The 20,533-nt window shown below is 42.3% G+C and overlaps 1 protein-coding gene across 18 annotated transcripts in view; it reads right to left on the bottom strand.

The window, feature by feature from the left end:
• Window positions 1-20,533, bottom strand: part of LOC110985335 (peripheral-type benzodiazepine receptor-associated protein 1-like) — a 184,018-nt gene that overhangs the window by 144,197 nt on the left and 19,288 nt on the right. For 17 of the 18 annotated variants that reach the window (XM_087141264.1, XM_087141261.1, XM_087141262.1 and 14 more), the window contains 3 exons: window positions 19,719-19,856; window positions 14,622-14,858; window positions 13,447-13,557 (listed from right to left, as the gene is read on the bottom strand). In XM_087141264.1, coding sequence (XP_086997390.1) covers window positions 13,447-13,557; window positions 14,622-14,858; window positions 19,719-19,856 — 486 coding nt within the window. The remainder of the gene's footprint in view (window positions 1-13,446; window positions 13,558-14,621; window positions 14,859-19,718; window positions 19,857-20,533) is intronic. The other variant, XM_087141263.1, reaches the window with a different exon arrangement.

Raw genomic sequence — 20,533 nt, 5'->3', positions numbered from 1 at the left:
CTAACGACAACATTAATGAGAGAAAATAAAAAGTCTCTAAGGCAATACTTTGAGTGGCCCCCCTTTTGCCAGAATCATACCTTGGTATCCTGCAGCGTGCTTGCTGGCACAAGTGTGTATAATTTCTTAATCTTTCTGAATCAAAGTAGTGCCTCTAAAGCTCATTCCAAAAACACTATTTTATAGATGTTGTGTTTTTTATCTGCTAATTTCTCATTCTTTGAAAGCATTGTGTTTGCTAATTGTAGAGGATTTCAGCAATTTTTCACTGGACACTTCCGACTGTGCTTGCATTGCGTTGGGGTTAATACGGAGTAGGCATAATGCGGAGCAACTTCCTAAGAAGAATGGCTCCACACAAAAGGTATCACAATGCTTACCGCCACTGGCGAGGGCCACTGCGAATGACCAGTGGTAGTGCTACCAACGGTCACCAGATATGTCATTAGGGTTACATCAAAGACTCTCAGGTGGCTGTTCAATCTCTTTAAACACATTAGTCCCTTCTTTCCCAGAGTTGGTATGTATATATATATGTATGTATATGTACGTGTAAATAGAATTTCTAAATGTACAACAACTTTGGTTCACTGTCTCAGGGACAAAAACGAGTCCCTGTCTGACCAGTTAACATCCATGTCCATGTAATGAACCTCATGAAAGGTACTCTGTGGCTGGCGACTTTAAGAGCAGATTAAGACACACATTTTGTTCATTGTATTGTCTCCTTTTACCAAAGCCAGTATTTCACTGTATGTAACCAAAATTATTATAGAACAAGCGGTTAGTGATTTCAAATCATTATGACCAGTACAATATATCCATCTGCAGACTAAACCATGTCAAGCTGAAGTTCACCATTTGTGACCGGCCATGCAGAAAGGTCTATTAAGTCACATTTTTTTAATTTGAGTTTTATATATAAACAAACTGCTCACATCCTATGCTTTCCATTTGATATGTAATTCATTCCAGGGGCATTTTGCATTGTGGAGTTATTTGCCATTTGTATGTTCATATAATTTCATTTTATCAGACATGCTTTTTGAGACAATGCCCTTTTAACATAATGTACAGAAACATTAAACTCGGTTTTCCTTCGCAACAGAAGCTTTCTGGTCAAGCGATCGACCTCAAAATATTTCCAAATATTTTCACTCTTGGCACATGGAATGGGCCATTAGGCATTTTTGCACTGAGCGACTTAATACACCTTTTCGCAGAGCGGGTCACATTTGTCATCTCCTCACAATCCCAGTATCAGCATCCTTGCATATTCAACACAGTAGGTCTGGTGCCCAGGATCAAACAAACACAGGAGTGCAACCTCAAGCATACACGTACATGCCCCCTAATAAACAAGATCTACAGTGAGAGCAACCACTAATAATCTTGATTTACCAGCAGGGGGAGATCTCCCTGAAAAACAAATCTAACTCCCAAGTGACCCATCTATATGCTGGCAGTCAGGCGGGATACCGGAAACTGCCTCAATGGTAACCAACATGTTTGTGAAGGTACAGCGGTAGGTAACTGGAGTAGTATTAATCATCTGCAGTATCCCACAGTGTTATTTTTTTTTCAGGCGCTTGAATGGAGCAAATTACACATGAGATTGTGCTGGACTAGTTTTCATCCACTGTGCCAGAGTGTGTTGTACATGTATGTTTCGATAAGCCCAAATTTCAGGGTTTGTTGGCACTCAGCAATGCATTTTTGACAAAGAACGAGGTTGCTGTCGTGCCCATTAATGTGTACAAAAGGCGTCACATGACTTACATGTAAAAGAAATATCCAGAAGTACAAAACTTATTCCTTGAAGCTGCTCAACAGTTCAGGCATTTTACCTCGTATTTGTGCAATACTCTGAACATGGGTAAACATGGCCATCCTCAAAGGAAGCAAAAGCATCGGGAAAATGGCGAAACAAGACAAAGGATTGAAAATCACAGTTTCCATAGAAACGGTTTGTTCATGTTTGTCAGTCCCTTGCCCCTTCCATCTTGAGGAGCATGCATGTCCCCTTCCAGGTTGACACCCATGTGTCCAATACTTGTCTTTTTCACTGTTTGACTTATATCATATTCATTTTTTTCCTACTACGGTCTGGAAAAAAAACGTCTTTCAACGTCCCTGAACAATGGGGTGTACTGCACTGGACAAACTCAAAACATGCCACATCTTGAATTCTCAACGCTCTAACTTGAATGTCACTTTGAAAAAGGTTCAGATGGATCAATGATTATCATCAACAAAAAGGTGTGTCTGGATGATGAACAGTGTGAAAAAGGTAAGGAAATTAACTGTAGTTTCCTCATCCATAAAAAAAGAAAAAAATTAGTAAAACCAAGATTACAGGTTCATGCACATACCAGTATCTTTACACACAAAGTTACTCATCAACAGAGATAAAATACGATGTACACATAGTATTTACATGTACATATATACACTCTTTACAAAATATACTTTGACGAGTTTTCAAGAATTTTACAAGAAATGTACATATGTGTCTTATACCACCTGGTATAAGACACATATTGGGCCCCTAATTCCATCCAAATGTTACTTACACATTCACAATCCCGTCTGCTAGACCGTCTACCGCTTAGTAATCCAGAGAGATGGATGAACTTGCCTGCAAACTCTCCTGTGATGGCTATCACTCACAACTGTCCCTGAAACCCTAGATTCTATTACAGTCGGGTGCCTTGCCACCAGAGGAAAAATGTGCCGGTAAAACAAAGCACTGATTAATGATGAGTGATGACGTGGGACGCTCCTCGAAATCCACCAGGGAGGCAAGCTGCTTGCTGCTAATCACAAGAGTGAAATCAAAATGAGGCCTGGGAGCACAGATATGTGAGCACATACAGGTGCATGTGCGTATATACTGTGCATAGACGCAGCCAATAATCACGTGCAAGAAATTCTGGCGTCAGATCAGCAATGGGCCATCACGAGACGATGGCCGTACACCTCCGAGATGATTTCCGGCGAGTCGACGAGGGAAAGGAAAAGGTCCCTACTCGTGGCCATGTGCGTGCGTTCGAGCAGACGCCGATGAGGTCACAATACAGTCGCTAAGACGTGGACAAGGAGGTCGTGGCTATTGTGTGACGCGAGAGTACACCCGGCAAGCCTCAGATGAAGTCTCCTATCAATAACTACCGGCCCACAACGTCTCGCCTTGCAGTGTGTCTCTCCCCGTCTCAACACATCACACACTAATCAAGGGGGTTTCTCAACAAAGAGCGGGGTGTAACAAGAGCTCCTCTCCTTTCTGTACCGCAGCACAGAATACGTACGCACGGGCTAATCCGCGTAAGCAACAAAAAAAAACTGGGGCAGTACAGTTACAATACAGACATGACAGAGGCAGGCTGTTATTGTCACAGTTAGCACTGCTGTCGTCTTGTGATGCCAGCAAGCCAGCTGTACGGCTAGGCAGAGCTGCTGTGGCTTTTTTACTCTTGCTCGGCGCGCCTGCCTGTACCGGTACATCGGGCAATTAAGGGACGAACCGTCTGGGAGATGGGAATGTTGAGAGGTCCAGGCTTGGGCAAGAGGGGCTCATTCATAAACATGAGGGAGCAACCACTGCCAGGCTGGGGAAAGGCTTCCATCAGACGGGAAAAATATATGCATCAAATAACCCCATTTGTCTTGGAATACATTAATATATAAATATGTCATTTGTGATAACTGTACTTATAGCAACAGAAACCAAATATTGTGATAAAGGTTTCGCTAACATTCATGTATCAGGTTTCTAAGTCAGACACTTCCGTGTCCATTATAAGCGATTGTCAGGACCCATTCTGTCAATGCATCCTTCTGGTACAGGTTATTGGCCTGTGCATGTATTTACCAGCAACCCTGCACTGGTTAATTTCTTACCAATCTGAGCACGATCGGTCACACAGTAATTGGGTAAATTTATCAAGAAATCAAGTGTTACTTGCAGCCTACCAGTAAGTGTGGCACATGCATGCTAAATGGGATTTCCTAAATAGGATATCATTTGAAAGGTTCTTTGTGATATTATCCTTGACGGAGACCGAGGGGGAGGCTTTTTTGTGTACTCTACCCACAGAAAAACCACAATTGTAGAGGGGAATACATTTATGTATATACCACTCGCTGTACTGATATGTTTCTCAATGAGGGTTCATGATCCAATCTTACCTATAACCTGTTTTCAAATCAAAATGTCACAATTCATACAGAGCGAATGAAAGCAGGTTGCTTGAAAAAATTGCATATTTTCCTAAGCATATCGGTTGTGTTTTTCCTTCTTATTAATGCATATAGATCAATCTACAGAAGTCAAAGGTCAAAGATCAGTAGACATTTCAAAGATCCTACAACCTTAAAAAAAATTTAAACGGTCTTGAGCATGTCCATATCCTGCCTTGAAGTTCTCCTACCTTTGCAATATCTACTGTATGCCAATTAACTTAATGAAGCTCTAATGCTCTTGCATCAGTGAAACTAATCATGAGGATGATAATGAAACCAATGAGCCAGGCCAATTTTCCTTTCAATTTCATGGTTCTTGGAAGCGGGAAGGTCACACCGTCACAGGTGTGACGTGATTCACAGATAGGCCCAGGTATAGTGTACATGTACATGTACATGCCTCATGTACTGGTACCATACATGAACCTTGGTTAGTAATCTTGTCCTTGAGTCAGGTCCCCGTCATGCTCCTACATGTAATGGCCATTAACTGAGATCCTTGTCAACTCAACCGAAGCATAATGCTACAAACAATGTATGTATACCCAAAGCAAACGGTGACTTAAAAAAAAAATTTCCTTTTTCAAATGAGGAAACACACAACGTACATATCGGTGGCCTACACGCATCAATACCTTACATGCAAGCAATATATTTAGGCTCCTATTAGGGGGAGGAGAGTGGGGTTGGGTAGGCGTAATTAGCAACTGCACGTACTGCTTTAGAAAGTACATGTACACGTAAAGGGAAAAAAACACTGTATGATATTACCAGCGCTGGTTAACAAATGAAATGTTGTGGGGTTCTGCATGGGAGGAGGGTGTGGGTTTCAGCTGTGGTTTCTCTCGGGACATGTACCACACGCTGTTCAACATACAGGTGGAAAGAAGAAAGACTGCAGTGATAACCCAACCTTTTGACACAGCCCCAAACGTACCACTCCCACTCTGACTCTGTGTACTAACTGCATGTACAGCATACCCATTTCTCCACATGTTGCTCAAATATTTTAACACCATTAACGGCTACGGTACAGGTACATTTCTAGAAGGTGGTGCCCACAGCTTCAAGTACTCCCTTTATTACTTCACGCTGAAAGATGTCATCAGGTTACGGCAGAGTGCTGGATTAAAGCCCTCTGAAGGTGTTACTCAGTACACAGATCTGCTGACTGCCTAAAAGGAATTAAAGGATTTGAATAACCAAATCTGTTTCCATGTTGTAAGTCACGTACATAAATGTACGATAAACTAAATGTACATCTTCCCTACCCCCCGGAAAATGACCACAGACATCTTCAAATGTAGTCATGCTTACGAATAATCTAAACCATTCACCAATGAAGATGTACAGTATCTATCTCTAGAAATTGAATCAAACTAACAAAGATCATTTTGCAATAAAAATCATTTCTCAACCGGGCCTTTACCAAGCTCAGGACCAGATGGCCCATTAGGGCCGGCCCCCCCATATCCCAGGTTGCTAACACTTGAGTAACCACGGCAACAACTCACAGGCCACACTCGAATACCTTGCCTGATGAAGAGCACCACCTATTCGATCACTACGGTTTACAAATGTACATGTATGTGCCCACACTATCTTGCCTCCCCATAAATTAATTAAAGCGCGTCCTCCAGCGTGCCTAATATCTGAGGGAAGCACGCCGTCATGAGGTGTTGTGATCATGAACGGATCACCTTGCAGAGAAAACATCTTCCTAATATTAACGAGGTCTCGGTAGCTTGTTAAAGTGTGATCAAATTTATACCTCAGAGGAGTAGAAAAGGACATACATGCTTGACTCATCAGTCTCAAAATATGGGGAGACCCCCCATGCATTTTCATGAAAACTTCTCATACATAGAACCTCTAACTAAATATAAGAGTTCCCATATTTTCAATGAGCCAAACCCAGTCCACTGAGAGGTAATATTAACATGTCAGAAAGCTAACTTTTCTTCAATCTTATGATATAGCAGCTACATGTATTGTTTCAAGAGGGAAGGGTGGAATATTGCTGTGAGTTTGCATTTTTTTTCCATTTGTTTGTTGCTGGTTTTTGTTTTTGTGTTAATTGGTTGCTTTGTTTTGGCCGATTCAAAGTCAACTTTGTCCTTCCAAATAATTACTCTTCCAAATTGAATTGCCAACCACTGCAGTTTTCTTAATTTAGTGCATTCTGTGTAGGACATGAAATCCTCTACTGCTGAAGTTACACATCCATGAACATAATATGTTAATTTCTTTCCAGACATTATTTTTCAAAATGCACGTAACAAATCCCACGCGCGATGGATCACTGGCAGCGAGAGTGGAACATTCCTGAGGCTGGCAAGATGAGATACAGAAATGGAGAAGGGGGCGGATTTCAAAAAGAAATGAGGCAAATAAAAAGCCTTTATCCTTTTCCCCAAAGTCGCATCCACTCTTTAATTCAATGTGGAAATAATCTGCTCACTAGGTATTTAAGATGCATGTTGAAATGAAAGATTTTTAAAAATGAGCAACCACTGGAAAAGCATAGAGTCCATGTATGTAGGATTCCCTACAGTTGACACAGCCCCGTACCCGAGCAATAATCACCTTGTGGGGGCAATGAATTACAGTCCTCATCAGGGTGTGGGGGTGCCTAGGGGCGAGAGAGCTGCAGCAGCAGGTTGCGGACGTTTAGAATGGGATTTATCATCTGCAGATCTCTGCGCTGGGGCAGCGCAAATGACCTTTACGCTGTACAGTCTGCCCGCCTTGAGCTACGCAAACAGTGGAAGTTTGCTGTTGATGTTGCTCTGTCATTAACATAATGTCGTGGCTTCGGTGGACATAAAGTGGCATCGTATATCGTGTGATTTCAGCAATGGACATCGACATCGATGCTCTTCCCGTTAAAAATCAATCCAATGGTTGAAACTGGTGGCAAAATACATTAAATGTGCTTGAAGGACGAAATCAGTCAATCCTCAACAATTTCCTCAGATGTAATTCAAATTGTAGGGGAAACACACAACTGATTGTCTATATACCGCATATCAAACAGCGAAGCTGTGAGTTATACTTTCAAAATATGAACATAATGGGTTGTCCATTTTGCATCTCACTCTAGCATTTGATTTCTAAAACAACGGGACCCTACAAACTTCTGACTGCCTGAGGCGGATGGAGGAAAGCAAAAGTGCGACGGCAGCAAGCACTTGCTCTGCTTTGCGCATTGGGAAGAGGAGGAGATGAAAACAAGAGGTCTCCTGATTTCCCAATGGATGGGAGCCGGAGCAAGGAAAGGGCAATGGCGAGGAATTAATCGAGTGGAAATGCTGCAGATGGATGAGGTGTCTGGAATGCCACCATGCAGGTCCATTTGAGATTGGACAACTTGAACTCAGGACATCACTGACGGATGAAAGTTCAGTTGTCTTGCTCTTTTTTGGATGTTGGAAGTTTTTTCATGGCTCCTTCTTGAATTACAGTATTGTTTTATCATGGTCAGTATCCTTCCAATGTTACATGTAGCATTGTGTCCTACATCTCATCATTTTTAGAACACAAAAATGGTTTGTCAAAAAGTTCATCAATCGGTCTGCGCCACTGGTAACTTCATAGATTGTTATTGACGTAGACAGGGAGATGGTCCAATTTTGCCACACAAGGCATGTTGCCTGCAGCCATCTAATCATGCCTACAGCCTTTGGACTGGGTCATTATTGAATTACGTCAATCTGTGTTCAGAAGAAAACAATTCTTGCAAATATACATGTGAGCACTGAATACTGCGCCAATTGAGCTAAGAACAACACAGCTTCCTTTGACACTTCTTCTGACATGAAAACTGATTTTTTTTTAAGTAGACCCGCTTGTGCGTGTCACTGATGCAAAATTTAGGCATTTTTGCATAGTTCACTTCAAATAAACATGTACGATGTATACTGTGAATGCAACATTCAACATTTTAATATACACATGTCAGGGTCATGCATGTAGTTGATCTTGTGCCGTTCTCTTGAATTATGTTTTAAATACAAGTACCGCCCCTGATGTTGTTTTTGTTTTCAATATAAACACCTCTGCCTTAGTTTTTATGTTACAGTTTTGCAAGGTCCCGAAAGACGACTACGAGCAAATGCTGCACACGAGAACTCAATGGAAGGTTTGTCATTCAAAAGCCCAATGCTAATCCATCATGCATTAAGCGTATGTGACAATGACGCAAATGCCCGGGAGGTAAATGATGCATGTCGCAATTAAAACAGCTCTTGCTGACATCATGACTCAAAGGGAACAAGCAACGGACTTATTTGGGCTTTACTTCCAACTTGGGCATCCAAATTCCTTTACCCCCATTCTACATGTATTTCCATTTCAAGGGTAATCATAACCCCTTCCGGTAACATTTGGCAAACTATTTAGTAGTGTCTCTAGACTAAAATTCATGAAATGGTTTCCATAACTTGTGACAAAAATGAGATGCCTGGTGTCTGATTATGTTCACTGTATGTTTGTATCGTCCTTTAACTTCTTGGCCCTTGGAGCGTGGCTTTCTTCAGCCATAGTAAGACTAAAGCCATGAATATCAATCAACTGACTGCAGTCAGGATGAACATATTCAGCATTGTGAAATTTCTGCAGCCTCTAGACAGTGACTGTATGGGCAAAGTGATCTGTCCCTGTGCCCAACCTGACTATGTTTCGGTGGTCATCGCCAAAAATGCAGTAATTTTCATCCAACTACAACATTATATATCTCCAGTTGGTAACAATGAATTTCTTATCCCATTGGTACATACAGATAATGTTTGTAATGGCCCTTTTTTTGCACAGCCAATCAAATTGTACATGTATAACCATTATAACATTCAGACATGGCCCAAGCCTTGCACATATGCACACATTACATGTACATTAAGAAGTGCATGTACAGGTCACCTGTCAACTTAGAGTAGTGCCTAAAGATTACTTGGTGCGGCTATAAACGACCGTTAAATGAAATGATGAATTTTTGAAGGATTTTGAAAACGGAAAAAAATGATAGTCATGCCGGCCCAGCATCATCAACATTGAAAAATGCCCAAGGAATGAAGTGGTTAAGAAGTGCACGTACAGCCTTACAAACCACACTTTAAGTAAAAGGACTTCTTGGCCTTGAGAAGAGAGATGCCACAATTGATTTTCCCGCCTTTCAGAGGTGGAATTGAGAAAGCACAGTCTTTGCTCTGAGGCAGCCCCTTGATCCCCAGGAAGGAGTGGGGGTCATGGTCGAGGAGGAGCTGGTCAGAGTGGGATGGTCAAAGAGGAGTGGCGCCTCCTGATGACAGCATTTCGAGAACTTCTCCTCGAGTAGGAGACAGTGTTTTGATCCACTGATGATCAAATGAGTGCCGGTGAACTAGGCCGGTAGTCTGGCAGCTAGGCTGTCAAGAGTCGTCAAAACGGGCTGATTATATGTACACCATGTACAACTCAAACCAACTGTTAAATATTACTAAATTATATATTTCACTGACATCCAAGACAACTTTTGTACATAGTATACATATGGGTAAATCAATGCACTCACACACATGAAAACTCACACCACAACTTTGGCAGAATTACACTGGACCATTGCAAACACACTGTAAGGCATACATGTACAGTACCTTCTGAATGTCTAAGCACTGAAGCACGCACAGTTCCATCATTGTTGGACTATTTCGCTGACTTTAGGCTTTTCACAGTGGCAAATGCAGTTTTTCCACAGGAAACACTCAATATGCTCTTTTCCGGCAATACAGGCACGGGCAGAGAGTACATTACTGCTAATTGCAAACAATACTCAGACATGTAGTAAAAGCCTGTACCTGGGTGCAAATGGTGCATCTGTGTTTGCCACATCGCTCGCTTGGGCCCAGTGGCACACAATTAAATTTGTGAACATGTACATTAATGAACGATCAATACCATTCCCGGAGACTGAAGCGATTTTCTTTTTTTGTTTTAATGAGCCATGCCTATCACTGGACTTTTTAAGCACCGGCGAAGGCCACCACCACGTTGTTTAATCACAGAACTACTTACGTGCAAATCACACAAGCTGCATATACACAACACAATCCATATGTGTACAGCAGTAGTATATCAGATTACAGTGCAGCTAGTGTCAACCCCCCCTCCATTTTAGTTTTTCATTTTTTTTTGGAAGGAGTTGTTCTTTTCTTTTTGTCTGTTTTGCTTTTATTCTCAGCTCCCTGGTAACGGTTAATTTAATCACTTTTTAGACAGTAATGTTTACTGTACCAATGACGCCCATTCATAAATGGCCTTCCCCCACTCCTTTTGTGAAATGCTACATGTAGGTCAGCCACATGTGCAGTGAAATCCCTTTCTGGGTTGCATGATTGAGGCAAGACGCAGAACGGGAAGCTAATGAAATTGAGTCTTTCCGGTGCGCGCAATTATAGATGAGACTGTGGTCCACTTCCCCATTTCTCTCATAAAAAAAAAAAATTTGTGCTACCGAGACGCCGTGGTAATCGAATTAATGACGGAAGAAACGGGCAAAGGGAACAAAGGTCAACACCACTAAAAGACTTGCAAAGTTAGCTTGACAAATCAATAAACAACACACACACAATGCTGATTTTGGCTGCGAGTTATTAGCACTGCCTGTTAGCACTCCGAGAAATAACGACACGTAACACAAACGTAGGGAGGTCAAAATAGCTGAACATGTATTTGTAATTTGGTTTGAAATGCCGGTACGCCAAATCGAGTCAACAACCCTTTCTTGAAGTCCAGAAGGGGTTGCCTCATCTAAAAGACGGGCACAGAAAGATTACAGACCCTCTCTCGGATCTGGTGTAAGAGCTGGTGCCCTTTATCACTGACAGCCAAAGCAGCCTAATGGCCATCACATGTATTCCAAGTAGGGAGATTGAAAGCTAATGTGAAATACATGCACTGGCACATGTAACCACAGACTGCTCTGTCCTGAGTTTTAAAGACTCTCTCATTAAAGTTCACAGACAGTTCACAGAAAGTTCACAGCATCCCTAAGCTTTTACTCCAGCTTTATCTTTCTTTTTCCGACTTCCATCCCCCTGGCTACTTACAGCTATAACATGATCCCCTCTTTATAAAATATCAAAATTTTGACTCCAGACAAGGTGCCATCCCTTCAATAAGCCTTTTGTGAGGTAAATTTGAATAAAATCTGATACACTGAGATTTCTGATTGCACATAAACATAACATTCGTGCCCATCCATCTGATAAAAAAAAGGGCATTTTGTTTTGCACACCATCGAGCACAATCCAAACTAACAATAAGGTAAAAAAAAGACTTAACGTGATTCCATACACAGTGAAAAATTGCTGTCTTTCAATAGTTAAGTCAGAATACACATAACCATGTGCATGTACATATATATGTGTACATTGTACATGTACATGTCTACAAATACTTGACAAAGGCATGCCCTTGCAATATAGGCGATTCACAACACTCACGTAGCTCTTGAAGGTTTGCATTGTGGAATACGATAAGTAACCAGTTCTTTTCAGAACCACACATACTCAAAAGAGATATTTTCCAACATGGTGTATCCGCAAACCCTCTACCTTAACATTCCCGAACATACATGTACGTACGTATCATGTGTTGCCTGTCGGGGCTGATTTTAGGGCACTTATGAGTAGTTACAATTAGTATTAGCACACAATACATGCAGAAGGTATGCACATACACAGCGCGCGGGCTGGACCATCGTGAACGCAGTAGGAACGGTTCGCTCAATGCCTTGGTCGAGGCTACCTTAATCCTCGACAGGATGACTCCATGTTGGAGGGGGATGCATTCCACTTCAGCATATTCGTGATTTTGTGAGCACAAACTTGAAAAATTATTCAGGAATATGCAAATTCCATGCAAGGGAGGAGCATCAAGTACTTTCTTCATTCTTCACGGGAACTTCAACCAGAGCAACTCCTTAGCAAGCTGGTTGTAAAAATACCATCCTTACTAATTGTGGGGAAAACATGCGTGAGGTCCATGTATTAAACGTAGCACTGGACATACAGCTCTTTACTTTTGGCAGTACATGTTTTTCTTTTGAAATAATCTGCACGATTGAAATCAGCCTGAAAAGAAATTCACTGTAACTTTTAATCGGAAAATAGGAGACACGCAGTACATGTGCAGTGTAATACCATCAACATGCAAAGTCTCACCCTGACTCTTCCCTGTCTCTAGACTGGCTATTTTCAGACAGATGAGGGCTCACTCCAATGACAGGTTACAGGGAATCAAAGCACTTTAGCTATGGCAAAACCAGTGTATCAGGCAGATCCTTTTATTAGCACCTGCCTCTACTTTACATTAAACCTGAAACAATCTCCAACAAGATTCACTGATGAGTGTCAAACAGATTGGGCACCAGACCACGGGGGGGGGAGAAAGGACATGATTCCTGATTGAAGATCAGATTTTCATGTAACTTTTGACATTTGTGACCCGTCATGACAAAATGAACGTTAAGTCACATCCCCTCTTTCCTATTTTGAGGTTTCAAAGTCATATTGAAATTTGAGGTTTTATGTTTGGAAAGAGTAACCCGTTTGCTATTTAATTCCAAATATCTTGCAGGGATTATATATTTAAAAATGTCCTTATCTCAGTAATTTCGACAACAGCACTATTCGTGCTGGTCTGAAATGCTGAAATAATGTCAGACACAAAGACGCAAAGCTGCCAGAATAATGTCACATCATCACCTTACACTTTTACCCCAAGTGTTCAATGTACATACCACTGGAAAGCTCTTTCGTGCTGAATTCAAAAATACCAATATCTCAATTTTCAACTTTCAGCTCATTTTGTGGTGACAGGTCTCATTGGGGTAAATTGAGGGAAACGTGGGAGAAATTTTGAGAATTTTGGTGAGATACATGGGTAACAAAACCTTGGAAACGGTTAGAAAATGGGAGGAGGTACCAGTGGCAATGATCCTATAGTGTAATTCGACCACCAGAATTAGAAGCCATTACTGCGGTGGCACAATCTCGTGGACAGGTGGTACGCGCGCGTTACATGCCTCATCAACCAGCAGGGTGTCGTGATTTGCCAAATGCACACGCGCCAAGCTGAAGAATGTGCGTGTGAGTGCGGTGCCACCGCAGTTATGGCGTCTAATCAGATTAGTCTATTGACAGTAAGACAGGAAAGCGGTGGTCTTACCGGTGCGCTGGAGGCTAGCTGTATCTGCCTTTGGAGTCGTAACTGCTCTTTGGCATTACCCTTGATGATCTGCTCCAGGTGCATTTTTTCTGCATTGATGAGGCTGTTCTGCTAAAAGAGAAATAAACAGGCAAAACAAATGGTAAGGATACACATTATCTATTGGAATGCTTGACTGAAAACTATCACGACTGCATGTCCACGTATGGAAAAATGTTCCTTACACACGGGCAAAGATTAAGAAACACTCCTTGAACTTAAACCCTAATCATCCTCAATCCTTCAAAATCCTTTTTGGAGGACTGAGGCTACATGGCAAAATTACATTGATTGTTGCAAAGGATGCATTGTCTCAAGGTTGTGGGTTAGACCTTGTGTTGGTTTATGTTCAGCCATGCATAAATTCATGCCCACAAAAATATCTGAAATTCTCCATACTGCTCCAGGATACAACTCACACTGCATATAATGAGAGGAATTGCCGGAGAATTTTGAAGAATTGAGGCAGTGGGCACCCCTCCACAGAACATATTCAAGAAATATCGGACGATTTTAAAGGACTGACGCTGTACCCAATTTTTTCATGGGACAGTTGGAGGATTTTGGAGGATTAAGGGCGTATCCTCTGAAAAGGGCCTTAGCGGTTAGGGTTAAAGTGGCAGATATATGCCAATTGCACTGTGTGGTTTCAAACTTACAGAAATACAACACACAAGTGGTTACAGAAGCTTGAAAGGTTTAGTTTAGCCCGATCAGTGTATCCTTCCTTACATCTTTGCAATTCATCACTGTGGCTATGCTACCCAGGAAAACAAAACCAGTTAACCCACAACAAATGATTTTGGAGTGGATCTCCATCTCAACACTCTTGCCTACTACCGTTGTAATCTAGTCAATCACAGATCCAGACAAGCTCTGTGTAAGTTCAAGCCACCCAGTCCCAAGTCAAGTCAAAAGCTATTCGAAGGAACTGTAAGAAAGTAGTCCCCCAAGTTCATCTTGTTGCTTTGGCAGGGTTTGTGGACAGGCTTGGAACTGGACTGGTGAAAGGACACGTGACTAGACTCACCAAAGGTCTTCTGACTGGACTTTTGAAAGGCTTTTGACTGAACTTGCGACTTGACTTGTGGACAAACTTGTGATGGACTTGAATATGCACAATTATTGCCTCTCACCTCGAGTCCCGGTTCGGGGCTGACCCCTGGCCGCTGCCTGTCCAGTTCCTGCCTTAGCCCCCGGATCTCCTTGTCCTTGGCCAGCAGTTTCTGGGCATTCTCAGCCAGGTAGTGGGCCCGCTGCTTGGCCAGCAGCCGCTTGTAGAAGTCGGCCGCCTCGGTGGGCTTGGCGGTGGGGGAGGTCTGCTGGAGAGGGGAGGGGCTACCGTTGGATGGAGTGGGTGACGTGTCTCCTTTCTGCCAAGATCAAGAAGATGGGAAATATTTGTACAAGTGTTATAATGAACTGTAGGGGGCACTTACAATTTCCTCTCCAGCAAATGTCAGTGTGACCACCCCTTGATATTTTGAAATGAACAGAAGAAAACAGAAGCCACATTGTGTTAACTTTCAGTGCCCTATTAAACAGAGCTTGCACAACCCTAAGTGGCCCTTTTCCAGGTGGCCTACATGACTTTGGATCTGTATGTAATGAGATTGAGCAGACATCTTAACAATTCAGTGAGCCGTCCTAAATGGGCCGGCTTGGTCTATTCACGTTCAGACTTTGGGGGTGTCTGAAACGGGCTTCCGCAGCTACGGCTAGGTCTATTGTCTGCACGTCTCTGCATATGTCCTGTGGAAAGAAGACCTACTACATAGACAACAGATTCAGATGCAGCCTTATTCAGCATTCACCCTGTTCATGACAAGTTCAAAACACATGATGTGCATCATTTGGCAGTCAAGTTCTGGAGAATGTGTATTAACTACTACTCAAAAACTAACTTGAAATATGTGATTTTCCTTTTACTAAGGAATCAACAAAACATGTGTAAACAGTCTTTACCCGTTTTGCTTCTGGCCTTCCATCAGGTTTTTTTTTCATAGTTTTCTTTATTTGCTCAAAAGCAACTCATTAATACATTCTGGCAAGACAGTACCTTGAGAATGGGAGCTTACTAGCCTTGGAAAGAATGTTGTAGAGATAATAAATATTGATAATTAACAAATTTACATGTGCATGTCTACTTTATAAAGGGAAGAAAAACTCAAGATAAATACAACTGCTATGGCCGAAAGTCATTGGAACAGTCGGGAGTGATGACCAAATCAACATTCATGTTGGCAAGATCATGCATAGAAACCACGTGATCATTTGATGTTGACATTTATTACGCGCACAGCTTGGCTCTGAAAAAGAAGTTAAACTTCTCCCGTCACTGAGATTTTAACGGAATAGCCATGGAGAACATTACACAAGCTCTGTACAACAATGAATAAATCATGTCTTCATCTACCTGTGTTACATGCCATAACGATCCAGACAAATCAACGACAATGTGCACTGTGCAGACGTGCTATAGTGTACCTACCACATATTATTATGTGGCATTACGAATTTATGTCTCATGTGGCATAAAATTTTTAGTTCCACGATACGTTGTCAAACAGATGTTGGAACATGATTCACACTTCAAATTGTCATTAAATATTCTGGCAAATTCCGTGATAAGAAACGTCTGCACAATATGCAACTCTTGAAATCAAAGTCCAAAGGACGGCAACAGAGGTGACTATCAACTATCCGTACAACTGCAATTTTCTAATCAGAAAAGCCAAATGTGAGGCATAAAAAACAAAATTTGACTTTACGCAAGGCCAATTTTTTTCCCTTCCAGATTCAAAAATGTAAACTCATGTGACCATTCTGGCCCCCTAAAATAAAACAAAATGATAAAAAAATTAATGAAAAATGACCGAAAATAATAATGCTTTCTACAACTGCACACTCTCCCAGAAAACCTCTGTCTTTTCATATTTAATGTCCACAATGGGCCAAAATTGGAACTACTGTATCCTTCAAAACCTACATTCTCTTCCCTACCTCTTTATCTTTGTAAACTGACAGTAACAAGTCATGGAATTCCTTCTCTTTTTTCTTTGTGGATACGTTGATCGATGCCGGCGGCATCAGCTGTGGTCTTGCCTGCCGCTTCTGAGCAAGACGCCTGGTCTGTCTGACGACATTTTGCTCTTGTTGTTGGGACCGCGTTTGCTCGGGGGTCACCTTGGTCGACTGCACCTTACGGGTCGTCTGCGACAGCTCCACTGTCACAGCATGTTGCTGCTGTGCCAAAAATCGCTCCTGCTGAGCAGAAAACTGTTGCCGCTGCTGCACAGAAAACTGCTGCTGGGAGAATAGCGGCTGGCTGTGGGGTTGCGTCGGCTGCAGCGCTAGTTGGTGAGGTGGATTCTGCTGGTGCTGTTCCTGCTTCTGATGTTTTGGGAAGCTACGTTCTTGCTCATCCCTGGGCGGCTGGGGATGCACATCTCCTGGTTTGGCGGTCTCACTTTTGTCGGCGGAGGTCGTGATGGTCTGGAAAAAGAGCTTGAAGGGCATGCTGATGCTCAGCAGGGAGCTGATGCCAAAGCTGGGGTTGGGATCCGCGTTGGCACTGGGGTCCGGAGACTCCATCTTTGCACGTTCTCTTTGTCCCAAAGATGCAGCAGGTTCTGTCCAATGGGTACGTTCGTCAAATTCAAACGTGAGCCCACTAGCAACCACTGCACTGAATGGCAGGTTACTTTGTCGGTCTGGTGATGCAAAACACTTCACAGCGGCCGTTATCAGAGAAAGATCACAAACCACAGTACAGCCGAGGTGTAAAATCTCTCGGATTAACTACCATGGATCAAATTGGCACATTACTAGACACCATAAAACAACCAAAGAGAGCAATCAGCAATGCTGTATATGTCTGTAGTTCCCACTGCTCTCTCTCCCAATCTGGCCTGTGACCGGACCCCAATTCCTGACAGTACTAAGAGCACTTGATGTTGATGACTTCTGCAAATGAAATTCCCAAGACCAAACTCCAAAAACTCAGCCAGAAAAACACTTCAGAGGTTGGAATATAACTGTCAACTGCAATCCCATCTAGCAGACTCTTCACACCGATAGCACCTCATGTACTGGTCCAGCGCCACTCTTACCTGGGGTGCAATTCAATGGCAACAGTCTTACAAGTTGCTATTTTGCAGCATTACCCAACAATACATTTATTGATTGTTTTTACCACTGCCCCCTGGCCTTGTCTTAATCCCCTTATGGTGTATACATGTACACAGGGAACCCAATTGCCCAATCCACATCAAGGGAGCAGTTTCTTTTCTTATCAAGGGCACTAGTTGTAAAAGATGTCAGCCCTTTTACTGATGGGTCAGAAGGGTGTGAACAATGGGTGCGCTGGTGGGGGGGGCAGACAGGTAAGTGACTGGCTTAAGGGGAATGAAATTCATAATTTATGGGCCAGTCTGGAGGCTTAAGGTTAGGTGGAAGACTGTGCACATCATCCAGAACACTGAAAGCACGGGAACCTTCAGTGATTTCAACTGTAATTTGTATTTCTGGTCTCACATCTTGCGCATACTAGAAATCACTTCTTTTTTTTTATTACAAGTGGAACGATGCGCACCCTCCAGGATTGAAAAGAGTTGCATTGGTCAGGAGTATTCATATTGTTGGTGACAATGTGACTGCAATGCTTGCATTTATTTTGTGAACCAGCAATGTGCAGTTAGTACCAAAGGAGCCTCTGTTGCTAAGGAAATAGCACACTCTCTTGGTCTGGCTCACTAGGCCCATAAGGTGTTCTTACTGATCTGCAAGTACATGTACTTGACAGCGTTAACTCAGGTCACTGACTCAGGATTAAGAGTTTATTCAAGATTTTCTGATCCAAGACTTGACTTGGTAACATAACAGTCTTCAGAAATAACTTGGGTAAACTGACTTCAGATATGATCCCAGAGGAAATGGGTTGTGACCTGACTTAGGAGAACACCCCTAGAGGCTTGACTTGTGAAAATGACTCACATTTTGCATCAAAACAACGGTACACTGATATGTTATATGATATGCCAACCATGACATTCCCAGATCCTGAAAAACTTATGTAGCAGGGTTTTTCTGGGGAGGGGGATTTGAGAGGGGGACGGGTTAGGAAACAGGGGCTATGCCATTATCGGTTTACCGGGGCTTGATTACCCCTCGAAGTTTAAAGTGTAATAAGCCATTTGCGAATTAAATTGAATAAAATCTGGTGCACTGAGTTATCTGACTGCACATAAAAATAACAATTTGAATTCCCCACACTAAAGACACTGTTGCTATACATCATAATTCGGGGCAAGCTTTCACATAGCGACCACCATCTTTGGAATGGATTGGTTCCTTTATGCCCTCCTTATCCATTGAGAACAGTGTATTGTTGCAAGGCGTCTCTTATGTCACTAAGCAAAAGCTTGCCCCAAATCATGAGGTATAGCAACAGTGGTTTTAGTAAGGGAAATTCAAGTTGTTATGTTCACATGAATTTAAAGAACTCAGTGTACCAGATTTGGGTCAAAGTTAACTCGCAAAAGGCTTATTGGTTTCCCTAAAATGGAGTGTTTAGGATTCCCGAGCGATCCTATATGTACATTAAATACTGTACGCTTCAGATATGACAGGCCTGAATATTTCAAATAACTGAAATACATTTTCTATGATCCCAGTTTATGTAATAATCCCTTAAGCCTGTCAATACCACATGTACCGGTACTTGCGCATCCCAATCATGCCAACTGCTAAGTCATTCAGTGTGTGGCTTGCATGAAAATCAGCATCTGAGGAAAGTGGGACAAAGGGTCAACTACTGGACTAGTGTGTTCAGCAAACACCGCCCTCTGTTGGCCAAGGTGTTCATCTGTCTCAGTGGGGTAAAAGGGGCAAAAAGAATAAGAAGACTCGTAGTCAATTCGCCGTCTCTTTAATTAACTCATGTATTCAGGTTGGTAAGATATTTTACGGGGGAGACCACATGTAAGTTGGCTCTGACGATAGTGCGTTGTTCAGGATGAAGAAAACTTTCACATTGTTGAAATACAGATGCCATATTTGATGATATTGAACAAAGATAATTCACTGCAGCAGGACATGAAGCTGCGATGTCATAACGTGTCAATTTCACAAAACAGAAGGGGGCCATGAATTCACTTTTTGGCAAGAGACAAGCTTTTCCGTAAACAGTGACTATGAGCAATGCTCCTCCAAGGCAACTTGTGAGCACAGACCTTCTGCTTCTGTATCTGCTTGGCCTTCTCTTCCAGCCGCTTGGCCATGACGGACAGCTCAATGTTGCGCTTCTTCAACTTGTCGATGCGTTCCTCGGTGGGCTTGCGCTCCATCTGTAGCTCTTCCACCTGCTGGCGCTGTGAGGCGAGAAACATGTTGAAATTCTTGTTAGAGTAAGTTGCAGCCACTCACCCTTTGCCACTTTTGGGGATCGGGAGTTCATGGAATCTTTTGAAGTGGCGTACTTCAGAGGGACCATATGCAGACACGGGTAATTCCAGAAGTTAGGAGTCCATTTTTTCCATGTCCCTGTCACATCTGACATTTTGATTTTGTAGGTTCAAAACACATTTTCTCATTTCCAAGAGTGATGAATTAATGCAAATTACAGCTATAGTTTAAAATCAATTCCGTTGATATTTCCATGTCGAAAAACAAAGGTCAGCTGTAACAGGGACACAAAAATGTAACACTTTTAGACCCCAGATTTCTGGAATGACCATATCACTGATGATACAAACAAACAAACATGCTGGTCTAGTTTGACCATTATATTTGAAATTATATAGGACTTTCCATAACATTAGAACATGGTTGTGACTTTCTGATCGATTTCTAGACGATGCAAAAGAGTTTACTCAGTGCTTGTTGCATGTCTTCCACTTGTTTTACAGCGTTTAAAATCATGCGGCAGTTTGACACCCAATTCAGCTAAGTGGTCCAGTCAAATCAGCAGGGTTTTCTGGCAGATAAAAATTTGGCCATTGCCTAACCCTCCCCGACATCTGTACACCGGCGTAAATGAGTGAATCAG

Source organism: Acanthaster planci, linkage group LG09 (genome assembly GCF_054643075.1).
Source record: "Acanthaster planci isolate LZ-2023a linkage group LG09, COTS_SCS, whole genome shotgun sequence".
Taxonomy (NCBI): Eukaryota; Metazoa; Echinodermata; class Asteroidea; order Valvatida; family Acanthasteridae; genus Acanthaster; species Acanthaster planci.
This window is presented reverse-complemented; position numbering and strand designations above follow the sequence as displayed.